The 27,097-nt window shown below is 40.6% G+C and overlaps 1 protein-coding gene across 5 annotated transcripts in view; it reads right to left on the bottom strand.

Annotated features, from left to right (window-relative positions):
- LOC109039844 (esterase E4) overlaps positions 1-27,097 on the bottom strand; it is a 72,282-nt gene that overhangs the window by 2,912 nt on the left and 42,273 nt on the right. For all 5 annotated transcript variants that reach the window (XM_019055519.2, XM_019055520.2, XM_019055521.2 and 2 more), the window contains exons 7-9: positions 20,094-20,284; positions 6,646-6,811; positions 485-672 (exon numbers count right to left, since the gene is read on the bottom strand). In XM_019055519.2, coding sequence (XP_018911064.2) covers positions 485-672; positions 6,646-6,811; positions 20,094-20,284 — 545 coding nt within the window. The remainder of the gene's footprint in view (positions 1-484; positions 673-6,645; positions 6,812-20,093; positions 20,285-27,097) is intronic.

Below are 27,097 nucleotides of genomic sequence, written 5' to 3'. Positions count from 1 at the left end.
AGAAGCGCGGGAAATTCAAAATGACGCAATGAACGTGCGCTACAACTAACTATCCCCCCCCCCCCCCCCCCCGGAATTCTTCGCCCGAATTTTTCTGTAAGCTGTCTTTTCAGCGTTTTCTTGATTTTTTTAAAAGTAGGATACCGCCCCTCGAAAAGTCAAGTTTTTGACGTCATCCACCGCGGTAGTGACACCCTGCGTTTATTCTTCCACCTTGCTTTCATCCAAGTTTCACGCTGAGTAACCAGTGTGCATCACTGACTGATGAAAGCAAGGTGGAAGAAATCAAGGGTGTCATTACCGCGGTGGATGACGTCAAAACCCCGACTTTACAAAAGGCAATATTTCGGCTAATATTGAAAGTAAAAAGTTGCTGTTTGGACAGATCGTATTTTCCGCTAATCTGCAAGAAGCAAGCATCAAAATACGATCCAGTGACGAGCGCAACCGACCTATTGATCCGAGCACACCATATTTTACTGACCTGGATGAGATTCTCGAAGGTCTCTGGGGATACTGATCTGTTACCAAAGTACTGGAGCCTTATTTCAGCACTATATTCCTTATGGTCGTCTTGTGGAACTGTGTGAGCGAAGTCCAACAAATGCGGAGCTATTTCCAGCCAGTTCTCGTCGAGCTCTGTCAGGGCGTTTCGCTCATTCTCTGCATACTCTGGGGAAGGAATATCCATCAGCGGCTTTGCGATATCGTCACCTTCCAGGCAAAGTATCACAAGCGCCATGCGACGTTTAAAAATTTCCGCCGCCATTTTATTTTTTTACAGAGAAATTGTTCAACGAAGCTGTCCGAAAATTTCACTGAATTTTCTTTGTGCTGCCGATAAAATTTAGTGAAATTTCCAAACAGATTCAACCAAAAATTTCTCAGTAAAGAAATAAAATGGCGGCGGAAATTTCTGAACGTCGCATGGCGCTTGTGATACTTTGCCTGGAAGGTGACGAAATATTGACTGCTTTGGCGCTTACGTACGAGCCAACTGCCTTGCTAAGGAAGAACACCGTATGAGCCTTCAGGCGTTGCCAAGTTTTCTTTGATAAAATGCGAATTTATTTGCAAGGTTATGAATATTTTTCTTCCAATTTTTCAGACAAAAAAAAAAAAAAAAAAAAAAAAAAAAAAAAAAAAAAAAAAAAAAAAAAAAAAAAAAAAAAAAATTGTTCGCAGTTAAATCTAAAACATCTGAAAATCTGAAGAAAATGGGTGCATAACCTCCTTTCAAAATGAACATTTTATCGAACGAAATTTGGCAACTCACGAATGTTCACACGGCGTTTTTCCTTAGCTTGGCAGAATTACGAGAACCTGAAGCATGTAGGATGAAAGGCGGCACAAGTCTAATTTCAGACGGAAAATAAGATCGTGGCATTGATGTAAATGGCTGCTTCCATACAAATGAAAAGAAATTGGCAATATTAGACTTCGGTTTTTTTTCCGGGGGAGGAATGATTCATCCCCCATATTTTGAAAATATAATAATATGGTAAAACTCAGAAAAATGAACTCGCTGAAAGGTCTTACTCGAAACGTTAAGACGGTGGAACTCCCGAATCACGGATCTCGGTTTGCGACGTTGCAGACCTCCTGTTATACTTCATTTTTTAAAAGGAAAACTATACTCAACGTCAATCGTCAAAACCACCATGATTTTTTTTCCCTGCGCCGAGAAAATTCTGCGAAAACTTCGACGAATTATATTGGTTTGTACTCCTTCGATAAAATCAAATGGGAGTGGAGATTTTAAAACACCGCAGACGACATGCGTGGTCTATGAGTTCCACCGTCGAATCATGCATAATTTGCCTCGTTTCACTGTAACCGTATATATCCTTCAAAAAAATTGCCGAATCCCAAGCCTCATCATAAAAGCACGTTGGGGTCAAAACAGGAAAGGCACAAATCAATTTCATTTTTCCGTCTAAACAATCCACAGATTAATGTACACCTTGACTTCACAAATCCCTAGGTGCCTTCAATTTTTTCTGTATGCAACACGGGCAGTCGTTGAGCAGGAATAGATGTATCACCACTTGCATTCAGGCGTTACCACTACCCTACAGCGATAACTCTGAAAAATAATTCTACAAAAAGTTGTCAGCAAAAATGTAAAAAAGTTGGAAATTTTAAGAGTTCGTAAATTTAAAGTAAAAAAACTCTTAAAATACTCGTTGTAGGAAACCCCTTTGAGGAATTCTTAAAGATAAAAAAATAGTGTGATTTTAATAGTACGTAAAAAAATACGTAAATATTACTTTACATTCGTTTTCAATTTTATGTAAAAAAAAACCCCAAAACGGTTTCCTGATACGAATATTTCAAGAGTTTTTTTTTACGTAATTTTCAAGTGGTTTTGAAGTATATTTTAAGTTCTCTTAAAATTGACGAGTTTTTTTACAACTTTTCTCAACAGTCACTGCCACCAGGGTACGTTATTGTTTCGATTTCTTGAGGCCTGAGGGGCCTCCTTTTCCGAACACCCGTCCAAAGCTGTAACTAAAGCTTCACTCCAAAAATTCCATTTTTCTAAAATAAGTTGCACGTTTTCTTTTCGTACTCTAAAGGTTAGACAAAGTGATTTTGTACTCTTTTGATTCTACGGACGCCTGATGAAAAACCTCGGAAAAAATGTCAAAATGTTCTTTCACAACGAACTACGAGATTTTATTCCTCATGTAAACTGTAGGTGTAGGTATATAATTTTCAAGTAGAACATCGGAATCGTGGAAAACGCTATAATGACCTTAAGCTGATGCTTGAAATTGTGCGGTGTTAATCCAGATCTACACTTGTAGTGCTAGCTGTCATCGGTACTTTTCTCCCTTCAGTTTTTTAATTCTTCGAGACCCGACGATGAAAAACTTTGCAAATTGTGAACGAGACTTTTAATTTGGCCTCATATCAACCTCTCACGCTTTTTTATCGATCAGTTCCTCGCTCATTATTGAGTTACCTCTAACGTATTTGCACCGCAGAGCGTCTTCTGAGCGGGAGAAATTTTCAAGCGCCTTCAATTTTCCCGTAAGCAACACAAATAGTCCTTGAGCAGGAATAGTTTTACCACCTATTACTTTCAGGCGTCACCACTGCAGAGGCGGATCCAGCAATTTGGCAACACCGGATTCCTCCATTTAAACCTATGCTAAATAATCGATTCGTGTCGGAGCACCTAGCCCCTCCAAGAATCGATACATTTCCATAGGTTTAAATGGAGGAAATCCGGCGTTGCCAAATTGCTGGATCCGCCAATGCACCACTGCATTGGTACTGTAATCGACTGAGGCGCTTCGCGCCTTCTTTTTACGTCCTTCCGAGATGATAAGCAACTTTGTTTCCCCTTATTTCGTTTACTAACGTATTCTGATGGTGATAGTGCATCGCGCCTTTTTTGGTGACGTTCCGAACTTAAAGTTTTTAATGCAAGAGCATAAACTGAAATACTCGTCACTTAGGAGATTATAATGGAGAACCACGTTTGATATCATGGACCAGGAACATATTTGTTTTAAAATTTCCTCACGGATCAATAATATTATTTTAAGAATAATTGGTTGTTTTAATGATAACACACCTCCAACTGGGTAGACTTCCTCTAGCAATAATATGGGATTTTTATATGAATGAAAGGCAAAAATTTAAAGACTGGGCTGCCTACAGAATTTTAATGCCGGATTTCGTCTTTTTTTTATTTGTGTGCGTGCGTAGAACATTTTAAGGTAAAACAGGTAAAACGTGGAAAATAAGTAAAAGAAGGACAAAAAAATAACGTGGAAATAAGTACGTGGAAATAAGTAATTATCCTAAGTTAGTGATTAAAATAGTGCTGTACATTAGTCAAGGTTTCAGGGCATTCCGTCAACGATTTTTTGTCCGCACACCTGTTCTGTCCAGTAGTTCACGTCCACGTGTGCTACAGTGACTTGGTCCAAGTGTCATATTTTAGCCCGCATGTAAAATTATATTGACAATAATGGAATGAGAAAATTGATAGAGACGGAAGAGTTGTTGTGGTAACTCAATTTTTAAATGAAATGTCATTTCCTTCTTTTGATCAATCTCTTTTAATTGTCATGGGTGAATATTTGGTTTTATTTCCATCCTTAAAATTTTCGATGACCAGTAAACCTTATAAATACTTTTTTTTAATGAAAATATTACTTTATTTTAAAAACATTTACTTAAATTTTTAAAACGGGGCAAATATTTGTAAAACCTGTTCCAAGCGATGGCATAAATATTAAAGTCAATGAGCAGTAGTTGTGTCGAAAGAAACTATGCACACATGAATAAAAGAGGGAAAAAACCGAGAAGCACGCGATCTTCGGTTTTAGCCCATTTGTACATCGATCTTTCAGAGTCAAAATACGTCCTATTTTGAGCGTTTGGTTGCGCTCACACCATGCTGCAGCACAGTAACAGCACAATTTAAAATATAAAAGAAAAAATTAATGTGCTTTGAAAATCATTAAATACGACAAGGAAACACCTTAATATTTACAAAACACACATTAAAATTTCAATTATCAATTTAAATTAAAGTAATCCATGCAAATTGTGCAAACATATAAAAACCATGAGTTGAAAAACGCTGACTCCGCTAGTTTAAATAATAGGCCGTAGCATAGAGCGGGGTTATGCGACGTGCTGCTAGCACGAAACGCGCACTGGCGCCTACAAACCTAAGCAGATACTTCACGCATTGCGCAATGCTTAAGGTATCCCTTAGGTTTGTAGGCGCCAATGCGCGTTCCGTGCTGGCTGGCTGGCCGCGCCGCGTGCCACGTGCCACGGCGCTTCACTATTTCACAATAGAGGTGTTGTACAGTATTATACGAAATTGAAGGCACTCCAACATACCAACAATAAGAATGACAGACATCCTTTAAGAGTACGGAACTTTCCTTGCAAAATAAGTCGAGATAAGAGAGATAAAGGAACATTCTTGAATATGCCGTCAAGAAGATTTTATTTTGAATTAAGAATAAAATAGGTGAACAAAAGCGGGTTTCTGCTTGACGTAAGTGACTTTACTTTTTATAAAAGCATATTTTCTTCTTTAAGAAAACATTAATCTCTTTATCAACTCATAAGGAAATCTTCTCGGCTGTAAATTTAAGGATATTTCTCCTTAAATTAGGTCACTCGTTCCTCTAATGAAGTTAAAAATCATACTAAACGTCATTAAATACAGATACTAGGACAGTATGTTTTTCGACTACCACTCTCTTTTTGTTGTCGTCCCTCGATTTAATTTGCGAGGGAACTTCGTGCTTTTGAAAGATGCCATCAATCATGATACGTTGGGATGCCTCCGATCTCATATGATACTGTGCAACACCTCCGTGGCGAAATAGTAGCTCGAAGCGCTGCGGCAAACCAGTGCCGAAACGAAGTTATCATGCACAGGAAAAATATGAGATCCTTTAGCTGAAGCAAATCAAAAGGTTATCAAGTTCAGGTATAAAAATATGGGATTTTCTCGAAAGATAATTAAGTCCTGTTGCACCGAAGAGGTGTAGAGAGTTTTAGTGAATTTTCTCTCATGGAAATGACGCTCCCTCAGTTTTACCAAAAATCTCAATTACATATTTTTCTCCGTTGGAGCAAACAAACGAACAAAAAAAAACAAAAAAACCAAACAAACCCTCATTCATCCAAGACATTAAAAATTTTCATCCAAAAACGTCGTAAGCAATTGTCGTTTGTATTTACATGTGGACCAATTAACTTTGGGTCTCAAGTGGTAAGTGGACCAAAACTTCCCTTCCGAAGAAACGCGTGGACGTAAACTACTGGAAGAAACAGGTGCGCGGACAAAAAATCGTTGACGAAATGTCCTATAACCTCAGTCAACATCTACTGTTGCAATGCTGACTGCCACTGGTACCCCTTTCATTTCAGTTTTTCTCGGAAACCTGATCATTAAAAACTATGCGAATTGTAAAATAGCCTCTGAATTTACCCTCTTATCACTCTTCCTCGCTTTTTTTTGATCAATTCCTCGCATAGTCTCCAACTGCCGAGCGTTGTTGCAACGAACTGGACAGTGTGCCGCGCTCCTCTGAGCGCGAGAAATCTGGAAACGCCTTCAATTTTTCTTTATGCAACACAGTCAAACGTTGAGTAGGAATAGTTGCATCACCTCTTTCATTCAGACTTTGTTTTCGTCCTGCTTTTGAATGGCGAGCAACTATCTGTCTCATGTCTCATTTTCAAGATATTTTGATGGCGAAACTGAAAAATATCGCTACCAAGTGACGCTCTCAACTTCAATATTTCTACGCAAAAACATAAATTGACTTATTCCTAAGTATTGGGAAATAGAGGAACAGCGATTTCTGCAATCATTTCTTCGTCGATTTAATATTGAAGCGTTACGAATTCGTCTCGACTTATTATTTGATTTTTTAAAAATTGAATATTTCCTCTGTCGCACGACTTTGCAAATTAGCATTAGTTTTTTCTTGTTTCGGATAACTGATTCCCAAAAATTAAACTTTTAAGACAATTTGGTACTCGTGTTCTTTAAGCGAGCTAAAAAATAGATTAGTGTTCTCTATAATTTGAGATCAAAAATGAATTCATGGCATGGAGGGTTAAAAAATTGATTGGTATGTAAATTTAACGTACCTCCAACTGGGTAGAGTCCCTCTCCTGATGTAAAACTGATTAACCACGGCAGGTCTTTGATTTTCCCCCGTTCCAGTAACTTGTAAGGATCCTCGCTTAAGAAGGCTTTCGAAGAATTTGCTTCCACTGAAGGCGCCCAAGGGGAAAAGGGATTGTACCTCCAGCTCTAGAAAAATTAAATATGAACATCTTTTCAGTGTTTATCTCTAGCAGCACAAAGGCCTTCTTTACGATAACCAGTGACGATATTCGATACGATTACGATATTCAGTGACCCAAGCAGCATAGTGCAATGATATTATTGAAATGAAATTGCAATTTATCGCATTGAAATTGAATTCTTTTTACCACGAAATTGCCATAATTTTACATTATTTGGTCCACAAACGCCGATTTTGAACAACCAACAAAGTGAGTTCCATCTTTCGAAAAGATAGGCAATGTACAATTCCTTGATGCTTTTGTCATGATAAACAAAACCTATTTCAATTGTATTGCAATAGCTTTTGATAAAAAGTGTTATTTCAATCAGCGAACAGACAACGCAAACGCCACTTTAATGCAGTAGCAATAATTGTACCTAATATGAAAAAACAAGAAAAAAGTTTCGTACTGGTGTGCATTTGAGTTCAAGAAATTTAATTTTGACTTTAATTTAAATTTTTGGAATTTCTGGGCTTTTTTTCCCCGCGAAATGGTGTGGACCCAGCACCATTTCTCCACCTTGTACCTAATATGTATAACTGTAATTTGTTGCAGTCGGTGCAACTTGGGAATGTAATTTACGATGGAGAAATTTAAAAAGTCTTACCTGTTATTTTATGCTCTTTTAAAAGAAATAAGCGTAACCCATTGTTTTAATTTTTACTTAATCTTCTATATGCAGAAAAAATCAGTACGATTAATGCGCTCTTTGATTTTCTTTTGAATAATGGGCCTGTTGCAAACTTTTGCCAGAGCAAAACTAAGAGTTGTTTCTTATAGATAATGCCTCAAAAATCACGATGAGCGCATCGGCAAAGTCTGAAATGCACTCATAACTTCACAGTCTGCGTAAGAAATTTGCGGTTTTTTGAGCTTCCCGCTTCAAAAACGATACTACGGCACAGGTGAACATTTTGTAAGAGGAGTCGCTCCATCGTCGGCAATAATCATCATGGCCGACGCCAATCCGCCGAAACACGTTTGATGGGACGAGATATAACACCTGAACTGGATTAGACCGGATAACAATCGGTGTGTTAACGTTCATATTTTCCACGCCCGAATTGATTGACCTTGAACTCTCCTCGAATCACGCACGGAACTGCGAGCAAGCGTCGGCCATGATGAATATTCGCGACGATGGAGCGACTCCTCTAACAAAATGTTCACCTGTGCCGTAGTATCGTTTTTGAAGCGGGAAGCTTAAAAAAACGCAAATTTCTTACGCAGATTGTGAAGTTATGAGTGCATTTCAGTGTTTGCCGATGCGTTCATCGTGATTTTTGAGGCATTATCTACAAGAAACAACTCTTATTTTTGCTCTAGCAAAAGTTTGCAACAGGCCCATTAAGTGTGTCAAAAAATCAATATCTCCAATCGAAGAACATGTTTTTCGGCATTCACCGTCGGAATGTTGCAAATCTTGAAGTTTGACCTCTTCTACACCCCTGGGTCTGAATTAAGTCGCTTTAATACGATAAAAATGTCGGAAATATTTCAAGGGGAATAGGAATATGAGGTAAATGATCACATAAACCGTAGACAACCTCAGTGCTGCTCAAGAGTCAAAGAGCAAATCGTTGGGCTGTGATGTAAGAAATCATAGATATATTCGAGTATGTTGCTCGATTCCCAAGGTTCGTTGATCATGACCTGCATTAATAATGACCCAGTAAAATGTATTTCCTTTCCTAGTGATCGCGTTTCTAAATCTGCACCCAGTGAAAGCATCTGAACGAGCCGTACTTAATGTGATCATGTAAACTGACCTAGAGCGCTAAGACAGTAAGGGTCGTTCGGGATTTTTTGTTTTCCTTCTGCACGGTTTGAAGTATCTGTAAAGTCGTAGAGAGATACTTCGTCGTCCCCCCGACGAAGAAACGTATCTCCATTCCAAGGTTGTAAAATTGACTCAATCAATTCGATTTTTCACAAGGATGTCCCTGTGCGATTTTTCCCTGAAATTTTACTGATTTTTGCATGAGATCAGAAGAAAAATAAGGTGAAATTCCAGTTTGAAATGCACGAGATTAACAGGGTGAAATTTTAATTTGCGAGGGGAAACTCGGCAACATTGAAATGTAGTTACGTTCTTCCGTGAGGGACACGACGGCTTGTGATGCTTCTTGTTAACATTGGTGGATCCAGTAATTTGACAACACCAGATTTCCTCCATATAAACCTATTAAAATGTATCGATTCTTGGAGGAGCTAGGTGCGCTTTGACAAGAATCGATTATTTAGCATAGGTTAAATGGCGGTAATCCGGTGTTGCCAAATTGCTGGATCCGCCTCTGCTTGTTAACCGCCGCGCTTTCCTGTATTCTCTTTAACAAGCTTTTGACTGGTGTTGCCATCACTATTTCGCATTGCCACCGCGGCTGAAATGCAAGGCGGAGCCTGTATTTTTACAATTGTGTGTGCGCGCGCCAAGTGTCCCTTTGACGAGCCGAAGAATGCCTTATCTCATCAATGAGTGCGAGAGAGATGCGCGACAAAACAGCGTATGGACCCATCTAACTTGAGCCTCACTCTCCGTTTACGGTCGTACTTTCGGGTGATCAAGGTCGGAAATCACTTGAGTGGTTTTGCGGTGAAGGAATTCGCACTACCCCCGCGGCCTGTATTTTTGCGAGTGTCAGTGTGCGCCGCAGGTGTCCCTTTGACGAGCCGAAGCATACCGCATCTGATGAACGGGCGTAAGAGAGATAGACGACAAAACAGCGTATGCATCGATGTAAGTTGCATTGGCGGATTTAGCAACTTGGCAACATCGTCTTCTCTCCATTTACACCTATGGAAATGTATCGATTCTCGGAGGGGTTAGGTGCTCCGACCAAAATCGATTATTTAGCATAGGTTGTAATGGAGGGAATCCGGTGTTGCCAAATTGTTGGATCCGCCTCTGGTAAGTTGAGCCTCACACCCCCGTTTACGGCCGTGCTTTTGGGTTCGCATCCTCAAAAAGCACTGGATCCTTTCGTCAGTGTGTGTTAAATACGTTGCAAGTTTAAAAGGAAAGTTCAAAAATGCGCAAGTACATTGTCGCATGGGTGGATATGATGTTGAATAGTATCTCATCCTCAGGGGAAAGGATAAATGAATTGCATTTTGTAGCAGAAAGGAACCAAGCAGTGGCGTGGCGTGCTTTGCGATATATCGATTGATACTCCACTCAAACCCATGAAAAAAGATCGATTATCAGGGTGTTCGCTGCGAACACCCTGATAATCGATTCTTTACCATAGCTTCAAATGGCGAGATATCGATAATCGATCATTCACGCCACGCCACTGGAACCAAGAGCATTCCAATGGCGCTAAGATTGTGCAACTTGATTTACCTTGCAAATATAAACTGACCATCTAAACAATATTCATCTTTACTCTCAGTAAACTATAAGTTCATGACGAAAATTACCTTCGTAAATTCAATTTTTTCCGGGATTTCAGTAATTGTATCGCAAAGGATGTCAATTGCACAATACTGGCAACGTTGGAATGCCCTTTATTCCTTTTTGCAAATTGCAATCCAAATATTATCTTGAATTTTTGCCTCGTCCCGCTCAGAATTTCCTGCGCGTAGAGGTTCTGGCTGAGCCATCACCCGTCTGCGTCCCACAAATCCTAGTCCAGGCGCCTGGTAAGTCCACCTGGAATTTTGGGTACACAGCGATTTTTTTGGCTTACTTCATGTTTTTTGGGTCGCTGAATCCGAATCTGACGTTTCCTGCCGCGTATCTGGTGAGAATTTTCCGCCATTTTAAAAAAATGGCCTAAAAAGGCCTTTTTTTGCGGTTTTTTTTATATAGTGGCTACGCATGAGAAAAAATCCCGGATTTAGCTAATGTTTTGAATAGCTGACGAAATTTGGAGGAAAATGGTATATGTATATGCTAGGTTTGCTCAAAAATTGAGGAACCTCGGATCTCGGAACTTTGGAACGCTTCGAAACTTGGCTGACCGCGGCGAGCCGGATCACACGTTAACGGGTGCGCCGCGAAAACGTGAATGGGCGCGATGTTCACGATGCTGTATCTTCCTCAATTTTTCAGCAAACCTAGCATATGTACACACAATTTTCTTTCAAATTTGGTCAGCTATTCAAAACATTAGCTAAATCCGGGATTTTTTCTCATGCGTAGCCGCTACATTAAAAAAACCGCTAAAAAGGCCTTTTTAGGCCATTTTTTCAAAATGGCGGAAAATGCTCACCAGATACGCGGTAGGAAACTTCAGATTTGGGTTCAGCGACCCAAAAAACATTAAGTAAGCCAAAAAAATCGCTGTGTACCCAAAATTCCAGGTAGCCTCATTTTTAGCTACCAGGCGCCTGGACTATCCACGCTCTTCTGACTAGAGGGCGTATCCCGATTACCACGTGAGCCTTGTTCCCCGTATTTTTCCATACTTTCCCGGGATCATTTGGGAATAGAGATACGCCCGAACGCCAGAAAGGCGACGAAATGAGGTGCGTGACCGTCAACGGGGAAAAATAATCTATAGCGCATGAAAAATCAAAATTACGTCATAGAGACGTCTATATCAGATAAGGTAGGTACATTTGAAAATGTAGTGCGCACGTTTCGGTACAAAAAATGTCAATCGAATCCTAATCATGGCCGTTTGAAATACGCTGTGAAAAAAAACGCAGTATGGAGAAAAATCGTTTTTCAATTCCGCGATCTGTCGTGTTTGGAGCAGGCAATCCGCGGGTCACAACGTAACTCGTTGAAGCTCGCTACAGGCTCAAAACTGGCATTCCTCTTTGGTGGAATATCGATGGAGTATATACCGCCGCAAGAGGAAAATTCCATTTTTCGATCAAACTCGACTAAAATCGCTCCGCTGAAAATTTTCCTGCAGCCGATCAGGGCCCTTTTTCCATGGCTAATTACAGCCCAAAAGGCACAGTTGCTATGAAAATATTGGAATATGTAATTTAATGCAATTGCGATTAATTTCCTACAACGAAATAACAATATTTTTATAACAAAGGTCGATGAATAATTTAATGCAATTGCAATTATTTTTTTACCATGAAATTACAATATTTTTATATCAAAGGTCGATGAATATCAATTTTAAACGATCAATAAAGTATGTTCCATGAGTGAGAATGGTAGGCAATTTTACGATAGAAAAAAAAATTGCAACTTAGTTCAATAGTATCGCAATCAATTTCAATGAAAGGAGCTAATTCAATCAGCGAATAGACAATATGCACAACACTCCGATACAATAACGATAATTGGACCGCGTTCGGCAGAAAGGAACCAAGCCACATCAGCTATTGCCAAATTTAAATGGGCCGCCTTTATCGACGCGCATCCTCTCTGGAGTAATTTAGAGTACCTTTATAGACAGAGTATGGCCATTCGTATCTTTTTACTACAGGAAAACTGTTCCGCTTTTTGATTGGTCAACGAGTTTTTAGGCTTCATGATGCTCTTGGGGCCGTATATAAACAAACAAGATGGCGATTCACCGTAAGATCGATAAGAAGCTAAATTCGACAAAATATTCAATTTTAAGGTAGTAACAATTTAAACTAGCATATCTACGAAAAACACACGAAAAAAACAATAATACAGTCTGGGCCTCGTAATTTGGTCCGCGGTGGTAGTGGCGAACCCGAATCCGGGTGACCCGAAAAAACACCGGCGTGCTTTCCGACCATGAGCCATGGAAAGAACGGCCGTAAACGGGGACTGAGGCTCAACTTGCATTTATCCATACGCTGTTTTGTCCTTTCTCTCTCTCGCACTCATTGCTCAGATGCGGCACGTCAAAGGAGCACACTCGTCTTTGACCAGCCGCCGTTTTATCGTCTATCTCTCTCCCACTCATAGATCAGATGCGGCAACCCGCGGCTCGTCAAAGGGACACACACACACTCGCAAAAATACCGGCTGGGCCTCGTAATTTGGTCCGCGTTGGTAGTGGCGAGCCCGAATCCGGGTGCCCTGACAAAACACCGGAGTGTTTTACGACCATGAGCCCTGGAAAGAACGGCCGTAAACGGGGACGAAGGCTCAACTTGGATTGGTCTATACGCTGTTTTGTCCTTTCTCTCTCTCGCACTTATTGCTCAGATGCGGCACGTCAAAGGAGCACACTCGGCTTTGACAAGCCGCCGTTTTATCGTCTATCTCTCTCCCACTTATTCATCAGATGCGGCAACCCGCGGATCGTCAAAGGGACACACACACACTCGCAAAAATACAGGCTGGGCCTAGTAATTTGGCCGCGGTGGTAGTGACGATCCCGAATCCGGGTGCTCCGACAAAACACCGGAGTGTTTTACGAGCATGAGCCCTGGAAAGAACGGCCGTAAACGGGGACGAAGGCTCAACTTGGATTGGTCTATACGCTGTTTTGTCCTTTCTCTCTCTCGCACTCATTGCTCAGATGCGGCACGTCAAAGGAGCACACTCGGCTTTGACAAGCCGCCGTTTTATCGTCTATCTCTCTCCCACTCATTGATTAGATGCGGCAACCCGCGGCTCCTCAAAGGGACACACACACACTCGCAAAAATACAGGCTGGGCCTAGTAATTTTGCCGCGGTGGTAGTGGCGATCCCGAATCCGGGTGCCCCGACAAAACACCGGAGTGTTTTACGAGCATGAGCCCTGGAAAGAACGGCCGTAAACGGGGACGAAGGCTCAACTTGGATTGGTCCATACGCTGTTTTGTCCTTTCTCTCTCTCGCACTCATTGCTCAGATACGGCACGTCAAAGGAGCACACTCGGCTTTGACAAGCCGCCGTTTTATCGTCTATCTCTCTCCCACTTATTCATCAGATGCGGCAACCCGCGGATCGTCAAAGGGACACACACACACTCGCAAACATACAGGCTGGGCCTCGTAATTTGGTCCGCGGTGGTAGTGGCGAGCCCGAATCCGGGTGCCCCGAAAAAACACCGAAGTGCTTTCCGACCATGAGCCATGGAAAGAACGGCCGTAAACGGGGACTGAGGCTCAACTTGCATTTATCCATACGCTGTTTTGTCCTTTCTCTCTCTCGCACTCATTGCTCAGATGCGGCACGTCAAAGCAGCACACTCGGCTTTGACAAGCCGCCGTTTTATCGTCTATCTCTCTCCCACTCATTGATCAGATGCGGCAACCCGCGGTTCCTCAAAGGGACACACACACACTCGCAAACATACAGGCTGGGCCTCGTAATTTGGTCCGCGGTGGTAGTGGCGAGCCCGAATCCGGGTGCCCTGACAAAACACCGGAGTGTTTTACGACCATGAGCCCTGGAAAGAACGGCCGTAAACGGGGACGAAGGCTCAACTTGGATTGGTCTATACGCTGTTTTGTCCTTTCTCTCTCTCGCACTCATTGCTCAGATGCGGCACGTCAAAGGAGCACACTCGGCTTTGACAAGCCGCCGTTTTATCGTCTATCTCTCTCCCACTTATTCATCAGATGCGGCAACCCGCGGCTCCTCAAAGGGACACACACACACTCGCAAACATACAGTCTGGGCCTCGTAATTTGGTCCGCGGTGGTAGTGGCGAGCCCGAATCCGGGTGCCCTGACAAAACACCGGAGTGTTTTACGACCATGAGCCCTGGAAAGAACGGCCGTAAACGGGACGAAGGCTCAACTTGGATTGGTCTATACGCTGTTTTGTCCTTTCTCTCTCTCGCACTCATTGCTCAGATGCGGCACGTCAAAGGAGCACACTCGGCTTTGACAAGCCGCCGTTTTATCGTCTATCTCTCTCCCACTTATTCATCAGATGCGGCAACCCGCGGATCGTCAAAGGGACACACACACACTCGCAAAAATACAGGCTGGGCCTAGTAATTTGGTCCGCGGTGGTAGTGGCGAGCCGGAATCCGGGTGCTCCGAAAAAACACCGGAGTGTTTTACGAGCATGAGCCCTGGAAAGAACGGCCGTAAACGGGGACGAAGGCTCAACTTGGATTGGTCTATACGCTGTTTTGTCCTTTCTCTCTCTCGCACTCATTGCTCAGATGCGGCACGTCAAAGGAGCACACTCGGCTTTGACAAGCCGCCGTTTCATCGTCTATCTCTCTCCCACTTATTCATCAGATGCGGCAACCCGCGGATCGTCAAAGGGACACACACACACTCGCAAAAATACAGGCTGGGCCTCGTAATTTGGTCCGCGGTGGTAGTGGCGAGCCCGAATCCGGGTGCCCCGAAAAAACACCGGAGTGCTTTCCGACCATGAGCCATGGAAAGTACGGCCGTAAACGGGGACGAAGGCTCAACTTGGATTGGTCTATACGCTGTTTTGTCCTTTCTCTCTCTCGCACTCATTGCTCAGATACGGCACGTCAAAGGAGCACACTCGGCTTTGACAAGCCGCCGTTTTATCGTCTATCTCTCTTCCACTTATTCATCAGATGCGGCAACCCGCGGCTCCTCAAAGGGACACACACACACTCGCAAATATGAAAACATTGTTACATCGCCTTTCACCTTTATCACTGGAGGATGTAAGATGTGCATAACCTCAATCTTTTTTTTTTTTTTTTTGCTGGTTTAGTGGCTTATATTCCGTTGGAACCTACAGCCATCGATAGACAGTATTTATTGTCCTTAGACATCATGGGATTTAGGCACATCCATGCTCCAGGCTTTCAAATTTTCAGGGATTAAGGCCGAGTGGAATCTGTTTCTGCAGATCCACTCGTCAGTTCCATGAAAATTTGTCGCCACCACCGGGATTCGAACCCGGGACCTATTGGCCTAGAGTCAGACGCGCTGACCACTAGGCCAACCTGGCCGGCTAACCTCAATCTTGCTTGCTGATAACAGCCATCTTGTTTGTTTATTTACGGCCCTAAGAGCATCGTGACAGCCTATTCGCTCGCGACCAATGAAAAACCGGAACAGCATTGGCCATACTCTGTCTATAAAGGTACTCTAGAGTAATTTCTTATAGGGGAGACATAACAGCTGCATCGTGCGTACCTCTAAGACTACCGCGACAACCAGGAAAATTCAAGCCCCTTCAATGTATGCGTATGCAACACGGATGTCCATCGAGTACGAATAGTTGTATTCGGAGTATGAATAGCTGTATGCATCTGTAGTTGAAGGCGCTTGTGTTTGTTATACACCTACCGGCTTGACTGTGCGCGATTTCAGGACATTTTGTCAACGATTTCTTGTCCGCGCACCTTTTCTGTCCAGTAGTTTACGCCCACACGTAAAATAAGCAATAGTGACTTGGTCCAAGCGTTATATTTTAGTCGGTATGTAAAATTATACTGACAATATGGAAATGAGGAATTGAGAGAGAAGGAGGTGTTGTTGTGGTTGCTCATTTTCGAAATGAAATGTTATTACTTTCTCCTTTTGAAGCATCTTTTTAAATTGTCATTGGTGAATGTTTGTTTTTATTTCTATCCTTAAAATATTGAATGTACAATATACCTTATACGAGGGTCATCCAAAAAGTAAAGTTCCCTACCTTGTATCTTCCAAACGAAAAGAGATAAATCAAATCTGTAAAAAAGCGCGTATTAGGCATACTTTAAGCTTTAAAACAAGCCCAAGTTTTGGAAAATCGGTTGAGAACTTCGCAAGGGAACTGTATTTTACTGAGACAACCTACTGTCGCCGCGTGCCCACCTCCGGGGTCAGGATGCGCGGAGAGTCGATTATTTCAGACTCGGGCATTCGCCTCTAAACATCACCTGAGTTCGCCCTTGAAATTTCAAGCGTATTTTTCACTGAAATTTCAAAAGGCTTCTTATTTTTCAATTTTTTTGAAAAATTGAATTTTTGATACCAAAAATACACAAAATAAGACTTGCACATGAATTAGTGTAAGTTGAACCTCTCTGGGAAATTTGGATAAATATTAAGTCGTGTGAAGTGTATTTTGGTGTTGTTAGGTTGCTCCGCCATAATCCTTGCGCCACTTCCGCTCCCCTCACCTCACCATGCACTACCGGTTCCAAACATAACCTCAAAAACAAAAATTAACAAAACCGTGCTGTTTGTTTCGTAGCTGTGCTGTAATCTGTGAATACTGTGATATTTTTTCATAATTCAATTGTGTTATTGTATTGTTTCCTTCATGGGAAAATACAAAGATAAAATACGAAGAATTCAGAACAGCCTGAAGAACTTCCGTATGTTACCTAAGATGAAAAATAAATTATTCACAAAACATTAATGAAAAACATTTGCTATCACAGACACGGATAAAAATGCAGAGTAGCATTTTTGATTTATGACATAAAAACTCAGCTAAAAATTGGGAAGCACATGGCATTTGATGAAAAAAATAAATCTGACTTGAATATTGCAGCAAAAAAACAGTTTCATTTGTAATAATTTATTTTCAATTTTTGAAAAAAGTCCTCTCACCTTTCTCATTCATTAAAATGTGAATAAAATCTCTCAGTCTAAGTTTTTACACTTACTCAAATAAAGCAAATCAAACCCTGATCGACTCACTCAAATTCTAATTCTTCTTGAGAGCGGCAAAATTTAAATGAGCCAATCAGGTGCTTTGCTTTGATAGAATAGCATAGGACGAGTAGGCTTTCCTTAATCAACTATTTGTTTCTCTAGAGAAAAGAGAGAGGTGTCCCAATGGAACACAGTAGTCATTCATTCATGGATTCCTCACTCATAGATTAAATAGTCTCTTCATTTTATGCTTCAGTCTCGCTCTCGAGTATGGCGAGTCTGGGAGTTCACCCTCTCCTTTATTCTTAGTTGTTTCTTCGTTTTTTCGCATTTAGGTGAAACTTATAAGTATTTATTAGTATGGTTCTGTGATTAATTCGCCTAGGAAGCACTTTTCACTAGTTTAAAGGGTACAGGTTTACCGATTATAGTATCAAAAATCAATTTTTCAAAGAAAGCTTGAAATTTCAGCTGAAATTTCAAAATTTTATTTTTCATGAAAAATACGAACTCAGAACATCACATCAAAAAGGAATTTAAAAGTTTTCATTGAGTAGGTCTTCACTTACTTTTTGACGTAGTCTCCACTTGTTTTTTGACATTTCTGGTATCATTACAGCATCTTCCTGATGCCGTCCGCTCAGAGCGTAAAAGCTCTCGCATTGGCTCCGAAACCAGTCATTGGCAGCGATCTGTACCTTTGAATCGACTGGCAATCGCTTTTAATCGTGAAAGTTTTCCATTCGGGAACAGATGAAAGTCACATAAAGAGAAATGAAGAGAGTCTGGAGGATTGGGGAAAAATTTCCCGACGCAAAGCAACTGATTTGGAAGTACAGATCGCTGTCGATGACTGGTTTCGGAGCCAAGGCGAGAACTTTAACACGGACGGCATCAAGAAGCTGCTATAATGATACCAGAAATGTCAAAAAACAAGTGGAGACTACGTCAAAAAGTAAGTGAAGACCTACTCAATGAAAACTTTTAAATTCCTTTTTGATGTGATGTTTAGAGGCGAATGCCCGAGTCTGAAATGATCGACTCTCCGCGCATCCTGACCCCGGAGGTGGGCACGCGGCGACAGGAGGTTGTCTCAATAAAAAACTGTTTCCTCGCGAAGTTCTCAACCGATTTTCCAAAACTTGGGCTTGTTTTAAAGTTCAAATTATGCCTAATACTCGCTTTTTTACCGATTTGATTTCTCCCTTTTCGTTTGGAAGATACAAGGTAGGGAACCTTACTTTTTGCATGACCCTCGTATATGTATAGGTACTTTTTTTCATTTTTTTTATTTTTTCTTTACGAAATTATTACTTCATTTTGAAAACATTTATATTTTTAAAACGTGACAAATATTTGTAAAACCTTTTCCAAGCGACATTAATCTCAATGAGCCGCAGTTGTGCCAACAGAAACTGCAAAAATGAATAAAAGAGGGGAAAAAACCAAGAAGCACGCAATCTTTAATTTTAACTCATCTGTACATCGATCTGTTACAGTCAAATACGTCAAATTGTGAGCGTTTCGTTGCGCGTACACCTCGCTGCAGCACAATGAAAGCACAAAATGTAAAAGAAAAAATTAAAGTGCTTTGGAAATCATTAAATTTGACACGGAACCACCAATATTTAAAAACACATATTATATTATTATTCTCCTTTGATAAATTGATACATATTTTTTCCCCATCAATTTAAATGAGAATAATCAATGCAGAGTGTGCCAACATTTCAAAATCATAAGTTAAAAAAACGCTGACTATGCGAGTATAAATATTAAAGCCGAACAGAGCGGAGCGGCGTGCTGCCAGCGCGAGAGGCTCACTGGCGCCTACAAACCTAAGTGGATACTTTACGCATTGCACAATGCTTGAAGTATCCACTTAGGTTTGTAGGCGCCAATGCGCGTATCGCGCTGGCCGCCCGCCCGCCGTGCGGCGACGCCTGAAGCAACTATTTCACAACAGAGGTGTTGCACAGTATTATACGGAATTGAACGTATTAAGAATGACAGGCATCCTTTGAAAGTACAGATCTTTCCTCGCAAAATAAATCAAGATACGTATCGTACACAGGATAAATCCAAGAGCCTTTAGCTGAGGCAAATATAGAGGTTTATCCGGTTCAGGTATAACAAGGTGGGAATTTCTTGAAAGATAATTAAGTCCTGTTACACCAAAGAGGGTAGAGAGTTTTAGTGAATTTTGTCTCATGGAATTGACGCTCCCCCATTTTTACCAAAACTCTCAACTAAATATTATTCTCCATAACAGACAAAACAAAAAAAACAAGCAAACCCTCATTCTTCCAAGACATTACATATTTTCATCCAAAAACGTCGTGAGCAATTGGCGTTTGCATTTACATGTGGACCAATTAACTTTGGGTCTCAGCTGGCACGTGGGCCAAAACTCCCGTGCCGAAAAAACGCGTGGACGTAAATTACTGGGAAAAACTGGTGCGCGGACAAAAAATCGTTGACGAAATGTCCTATAACCCTGTGCGCGGGCGTTTCTTTCTTGTAGTTTCGGAACCAGGTCGAATGGACCACGTTAAGCAGAAAGGCACCAACCCATATTAGCTTTTGCCAAATTCAACTGGTCAATTCAATTTTTTACGAGAGAACGTTAGTGCGGATTCCTTTGAAAATTTTAAGGAATTTTCTTCGTACTGTGCAGAAAGGTCACTGTTTGCGTCAAAATCCGCACGACCGTTTTCTTGTAAAAAATTAAACTGCCGGATTAAATTTGGCAATAGCAGATGGCTTGGTTCCTTTCTGCTTAACGCGGTCCAATTTTACCTGTGCTACTCGAGAGGAGGAGGAAAGAGATACCTGCAAATGACGAGAATACAAGACTATGCTTTCTGCGGGTCGGCTGCGAAGACACTCGACCAACTCTGCTGAATTGTGAGTTGGGCAGCCCAAATTGGCGGCAAGTCCGTGGGATTTCTCGACGTTGTTCTCGGAAAAAGCCCAAGGATTCAGGAAAGTCCCACTCTGCGAGAGACCGCGGTGGAAGAGCCCTGAAAACAGATCAACAATCATTGATTGAGAAAAAGACACTATAAATAGGGCCCGAAAACTACAAGTAACAGGCGGGCTGATTATTGAAATTGATAGACAAAGCAATAGACAAAGAAGACAAAGAGGATTTGGAGGGATTCTATTGGTAGAAGCGGGTGGTTGCAATGGACAAAGGAGGCAGTTAATAGACTAACTAAAGGCAACCCACGAGAGACCCGACAGTTAGTCTATCATTTTCCCCCCCTAGTCTATGAGAACCATTTATTTCAACCATTAGGATTGCTTTATACCCCCGATGTCTTCTTTGTCTATAGCTTTGTCTATCAATTACAATAATCGGCCCGCAGGAGGGTATGATACTATACTGCCGTGCTAAGGAAGAACGACGTATGAGCCCTTAGACGTTGCCAAGTCTCCTCCGATAAAAACAGAATTTACTGGGAAAATTGTGAATATCATTTTCCAAAATTTTCAGACAATTTTGTACGCAATTCAATCTAAAATATCTGAAAATTTCAAGGATGAATATGTATTAATGTTGTCAAAAATACATGTTTTATCAAGGTAAATTTGACAACTCTTGAATGTTCATACGGCGTTCTTTCTTAAGCAGTTAGTACGACAGTATACTCTCGTGCTCAATAGAAACGCCGTATGAACATTAGAACGATGCTAAATTTCCCATTTTATAAAAATTATTTTGGATGAAAAACATGCATATTATTCCTTGAATTTATCAGATGCTCTATTGAAGTAGTGTGATTCTATTTGTTATGTTGGTAGTCCGACGCCGCTCCATCCTGATTGTCGGCTCTCTCTTGTGTCTCGTATCCTTTTCTCGTTGTTTATGTTTGTAGTTTTTTATACTAATACAACCCACTACATCCTGGCGTGTGGCGATTTCACGCTCGAAAATATTGTTGTCTTTCATCCTTATCTCACGTTTATCAGCCCTCTATCATGCTCTAGATTATACTGCGAATAAAGTTGTCTGAGAAATGGGAATAAAAATATTCGTAAGTCTCTCAATAAATTCGTAACTTATCTAAAAGGAAATTAGGAACGCTCGAAGGTTCATGGGCGTTTTTGCGTAGCGCGGCAGTACAGCGCAAGGCTCTTACTGTTCAGAGGGGAATTCAAAGGTATGAGAAATATCAAAATTTAGAATAAGAGGCACAAAATGAATTCTGTCGAGTTTCTTTGCATAGCCTGGTGATTGGGGGGGGGGGGGGGGGATCTATCTCAGACAGCCATTGGGTGCTTTGCTGGGGTTATATCATGAGCGTTTTCGTTGGGTTCTTGCCCAGCGCCTTAATGCAGCTCAGTCGCGTTGCGTGCCGAATCGAATTTTGGTGATCGGAATTTTTCCATCCTTAAAGTTCTGATCCCCCTTACCCACAACCCCTAACAGAGGTTCAGAAACGGCGACGATGACATCCGAGGGGCTTGGAGAGAAAGGCGTATAAGTGCAATTTTTTAAAAAATTGAGATGTTAATAATTTCAAGTAAAACTAGTCTCAATGCATTTTCTGTGATAAATTCGCTCCCAAAGTCCAATTTTTAAGGATCAAAAAGTCAGTTCCCACTTTCTTTCCGCCATTAGGATCCATGTAATTTCGAAACATTAAACTTGTAGTCTCGAAATAGCAAAAACTGCACTTCCGCCTTGTCCTCCAAGCCCCTCATCGGTAGAATAAGAATCTCACGAACTGAATGATTTTAGTGTCCAGCATAGAGATCGGACGTTAGTCTAAATTTAGAACCAGTCCGGCATAACTGTATACCTCAGAGGACCCTGCTAGACTCCTTGGAGTTTGCAAGAGGGTTGTTTAGTAAAGTAATTCCCTATTTATTTATTTATTTATTTATTTTGTATTAGTTTTGTCACTTTGTCGCATGTGATTTGGTATCAGAAGAGATACAGTATCAGCGCGAGCTCATTTTGATACCATTCGTGTGGGGTGGACACCTCCCCCCCCCCCCCCAAAAAAAAAGCGGGGGGAGAGAGAGAGAGAGAATAGGTAATATGTAATAAAGTTTTTATTACATGTTACCTATTCTCTCTCTCTCTCTCTGTGCATAGCGTCTCGAGAAAATTCCGCTGTTTGAAGAAGAAGAAGGAGAGGAATGATTCAATCATGAAGGTTCAAGCGGACACAGCAGCCACTTTTCCCAATGAATCGATCTGTTGCACGTGAGAGATACAGCAACTGAAGAGATTTGTAGCAACTCCTCTCTACGGCGCAATGATACAACTATTTGAACTCTCCGGAATGTTTGAGGTATCACGCCGCATTTGAAGGCGTTTTCAAAACAGCCAAGTTCCGTTATCGGAAGAATCGTTTTGCATAGTTCATATTCTTTTGTTATATTCCGTACCACTCGATTATTTTTAATCCTCGTAGAAAAACCACCCATTTGTAAGTACAATTCTAGCTGGAGCGCACTTAAGCGCATTCATGACTGCAAAAATTTTGACGGAAATCGAAAAGGCCAGCGTGCATGAAGGCTATTAGCGGCTCTGGTGCTTGCACTAGAGCTGCTATTCCGGACGGTCCCAGCTGGGGAGTATCAATGCAGCATGTTACATTGTAGAGACCGCGCGTTGGTTGATGGGAATCGGCGCCATTTTCGGCTATGTTCCTTGTCATGACTTTATTTTATTGCATACTGTTTTATTGTTAGTCAATGCTATGTTGTGTATTGTATTTTTGGAATCATGGTGATACAGTCAACAATTCAAAACTTGTTTGTGCTTTTATCTCGTGATGGAAAAAATGTACTTTACGTTCAAAATTTGAAAATTTGAATTTTAAAGTTTTCGCGGTTAAGGAAGCTTTAACCACTGGGTTGGAGCTTCCTAGTCATTTACTCGATATCAGCTGATAGCAAACAAAGGTTACCAGGGAAACCGTAAACGTCTAACAACTATCGTGGCCATTGGGGCGATTATTGAAATGATATCGACTTTATGTCGCCGCTTACGACAGGACATAGCCCTATCTTAACTGTGTAATATATCGCAATTCGATATTGTTTTGATTTTTAAAAGGAGCAATTCATTCATACAGTTCCGATTAGTTTTGGCGAACGGGCTCTTAGCCTGCTTAGTACGTATAATCCCAAAACGCAGGAAAATAGATTGTAGGAAAATATTTGCATCGGAAAATCGTAACAATTTTCCCCTAGATGTCTTCCATTCCGGGTACATATTTATTGAAAACGGCGACTTTTTCAACAGTCCTATTTTTATCTACAACATCTAAGTGGCCCTTCATAATCATTTAATTTTGGCCCCTGGCCAGAAAAAGGTTCGGAAATTGCAGTGATTTTGCCGAAAATGCTGAAGTAAGTAAATTTGGGCATTTTTTTTTCCTTCTTCAAACTCTGTGGAGAAGCACTTCTCCTCCAGTACATCTATTTTTTTACTTATCTCTCGCAAGGTACATTTACAGAAGGTGTGTTCCAGTATTAACAGTTCAGATTCGTTGTTTTTTTATTATAACGCTTATTTCGGAAAGCAATTATTACATTGTTCAATTCTACTGACTTTCAACACTCGATTATACTCCCGGCAAATTCTGCAGCAGCGTTTCAAATGTTGACTCTAATGCTTCCAACAGCCATCCGATGTCTAAGAGTTTATTCCTAGATTTAGGGATTTTCCGGAATTTCCAGGGATTTAGGGATTTTTCAGGAAATCTAGGGATTTTTTTTTGATGAGGTAAAGTTACCAAAAATCAACTTTTTAACCTCAATTCTAGCTTCGACAATCGAAAACATTTTTTCATCTATATTTTGTAGGCCTTTTTGGCAACACTATTTTCCCCGCAAATAAGCCGGAAATTAAAACGATTGCGTCCTTCGATGTACTTGACATTCAACTGCATTCAACCTGTTAATAATAAGAAATCAACTAATATTCTTTCATTTTATTGGTCTGGATTAGCACTGCTTTCAGAGAGCGCCAAAATTCAAACGAGCCAATCAGATTTAAATATTGCAAATCGCTACATCGAATGACATCATGATTCTTCATAAAAAAATGGCGCTTTTTGCAAAATCTAGGGATTTTTTAAGTATATTTGAGCAAATCTGGGGATTTAGGGATTTTTAGCGAAATCTAGGCATTTTTTTTCTTCCCCGCTAGGGATTTAATATCGGAAGACTGGCTTCCAGTATCGTAGCGTTGATCGTCGCTGATGTCGAAATGGAACCTAATGCCGGACTTACTGTAACACCTCCATCCCTCAATTCCGGTGAGGAATACGTCTCTACCCTTAACTCAATATAAATATACAAATTGATAAGTGAGTGCTTTAGTCTCCTGAAAACAGAATTGCGAAACTTAAAATTGGAGAAAAATGATGAGTAAATGAAAAAATGGAACCAATTGATGGGATATGTCGCATGCCATTCTGACACAAAATATGGCGTCTATCGAATCACCTTAACTAAATAAAATAACCAAATTTTCAACTCTCAAACTATCAACTATCAACTATCAAAATTCAAACTATCAAAATTTCCAACAATGACAAAAATGATTGTAATATACCTATAATGTAATGAAATATACACGCTCTAATCATTTAATTTGTATTACCTTTATGTTATGTACCTACATGTTATACTATTTTTATAATAAATTTTGCCAACATGCTTTTCAATTCAGTCTACAACATTTCATTCCGACGTGGCAATAATGATTTATAATGCCCCTAAACATTAAAATGAATTACAATAGTAATGCCGCATTATAATGTCGTATTATACATCGCAACGATTCATGTCCTACTGATTATTGATTATTGTAAGATGAATTCTGTTTTCTCTGATTGTATGTTTCATACGTGCGAAGCAAGTACGGGTCACTAGAAACGTGGTTCGTACGGGTGACTGATGAAATTGATCTTCGAATACCTTTTGATGAGCTAGGGAAATGGAACCATCTGCATCTCATGGACAATAAATAGTTGCCGTAATTAAGGTCATCCCGTGATTAAGGTGCCGTGATTTAAGTCATAAATTCTTCATCTAATTCTTGATTCATCTCCAAAATGTCTGCTAAAGCTTTCATGCGCTTCTCCTTGTATGCATGAATGAGCAAATTGGGTATCGAACAAGCGGACACTTTTTGAAAATTTAGATGATTCTGGACAATATCGTACAGAAGTCCACGAGCTGCAGATAGAACCATTACCTCTAGCTCATCAAAAGTTATTCGAAGATCATTCAACAACCTCTTTGACAAGTTGCAAAAACTTTTCGTTAACAATAGTGTCACACGGTACTAGGAATATTTACTATTTAACGAACCTTATATTTCCCTGACTCAGTCCTAAATTATAGAAGTATGCGTTACTTTTCCAGCAATCCAAAAAAACAATTATACAAAAAACCAATACCTACACTTTCAGATATAAAAATGCAAATTTTTTGCAGCCTCGCTAAACGACTTATCAACCAGAGATTTTTTAGGAAGCGGACCTCCAAAGAGCTTTCAAAATTAAAAGTATACAACAAGTGATAATGCCATGTATTCGCCATATCAAAGCCCAATACACATTTATACACCGGCTACGTAAATCTGCTAAGTTACAAAACATGAATCGACAGTTGTCGGATTGTACATCAATGACAAAATGTGTCTAGGCCCTCATTCTTGACTACAACTACTGCCCCCAGAGCCGCTCTCCGACGCCAATGCGTTGGAGCTTCCTGCTTGTTTCAATTGTAATCTTCCGTCGCATTTCTAAGGCGCAATGATACAACTATTTGAACTCTCCGGAATGCGTGGGGTATCACGCCGCATTTGAAGGCGTTTTCAAATCAGCCAAGTTCCGATACCCGGATTATCGTTTTGCATAGTTCATTTCTTTTTAGCGGCTCTGGTGCTTGCACTAGAGCTGCTATTCCGGACGGTCCCAGCTGGGGAGTATCATTAGACCATGTTACATTGGAGAGACCGCGCGTTGGTTAATGGGAATCGGCGCCATTTTCGGCTATGTTCCTTGTCATGACTTTATTTTATTGCATATTGTTTTATTGTTAGCCAATGCTATGTTGTGTAGTGTATTTTTGGAATCATGGTGATACAGTCAATAATTCAAAACTTGTCTGTGCTTTAATCTCGTGATGGAAAAAATGTACTTTACGTTCAAAATTTGAAAATTTGAATTTTAAAGTTTTCGCGGTTAAGGAAGCTCCAACCACTGGGTTGGAGCTTCCTAGTCATATTACTCGATATCAGCTGATAGCAAACAAAGGTTACCAAGGAAACCGTAAACGTCTAATGCCGTCTGCCCACGTAGCAAATGTGAGCAAATGGGAGGCGAAAATGGAAGTCATCAGTGCATCGTTGAGTGTTGACGCCCGATCCCATTTTCAGACATGTTCACACGTTTTGCTTGCAAAGAAAAAAGGCGGCAAATCAATTTTTATTATTGGACCAATGAGTGTTCTCCAATTTGAGTTTGTAAACATCGTGGTTTCTAGGTTAGGTTTTTGGCTGTGTGATAAATGATATTATGCCGTCTTTGATTTTGTTAAAATGACTCGATATATGTTATTTGATAAACGATTGGAGTTTTGATAAAGTAAGTTGAATTGAATTAAAAATTGTGTCCTTAAAAAATGGATGATGAGGTGATTTGGTTAACATGGGCATTTGTGGTACTTGCGGCGTATTGGGAGTTTGTATGGAAACGACGTGGCAGTAGTCCACACTTTTTACAAGAAACTATTTTGTACAAAGTTCTGTACAAATTTTACACTATTTATACAGTAATATAATACAAAAAAATTATGTA

The sequence above is a fragment of the Bemisia tabaci genome, chromosome 5 (genome assembly GCF_918797505.1).
Source record: "Bemisia tabaci chromosome 5, PGI_BMITA_v3".
In the NCBI taxonomy this organism is placed as follows: Eukaryota; Metazoa; Arthropoda; class Insecta; order Hemiptera; family Aleyrodidae; genus Bemisia; species Bemisia tabaci.
Note: the sequence above shows the minus strand (reverse complement) of the source record. Positions and strands in the feature narration are given on the sequence as shown.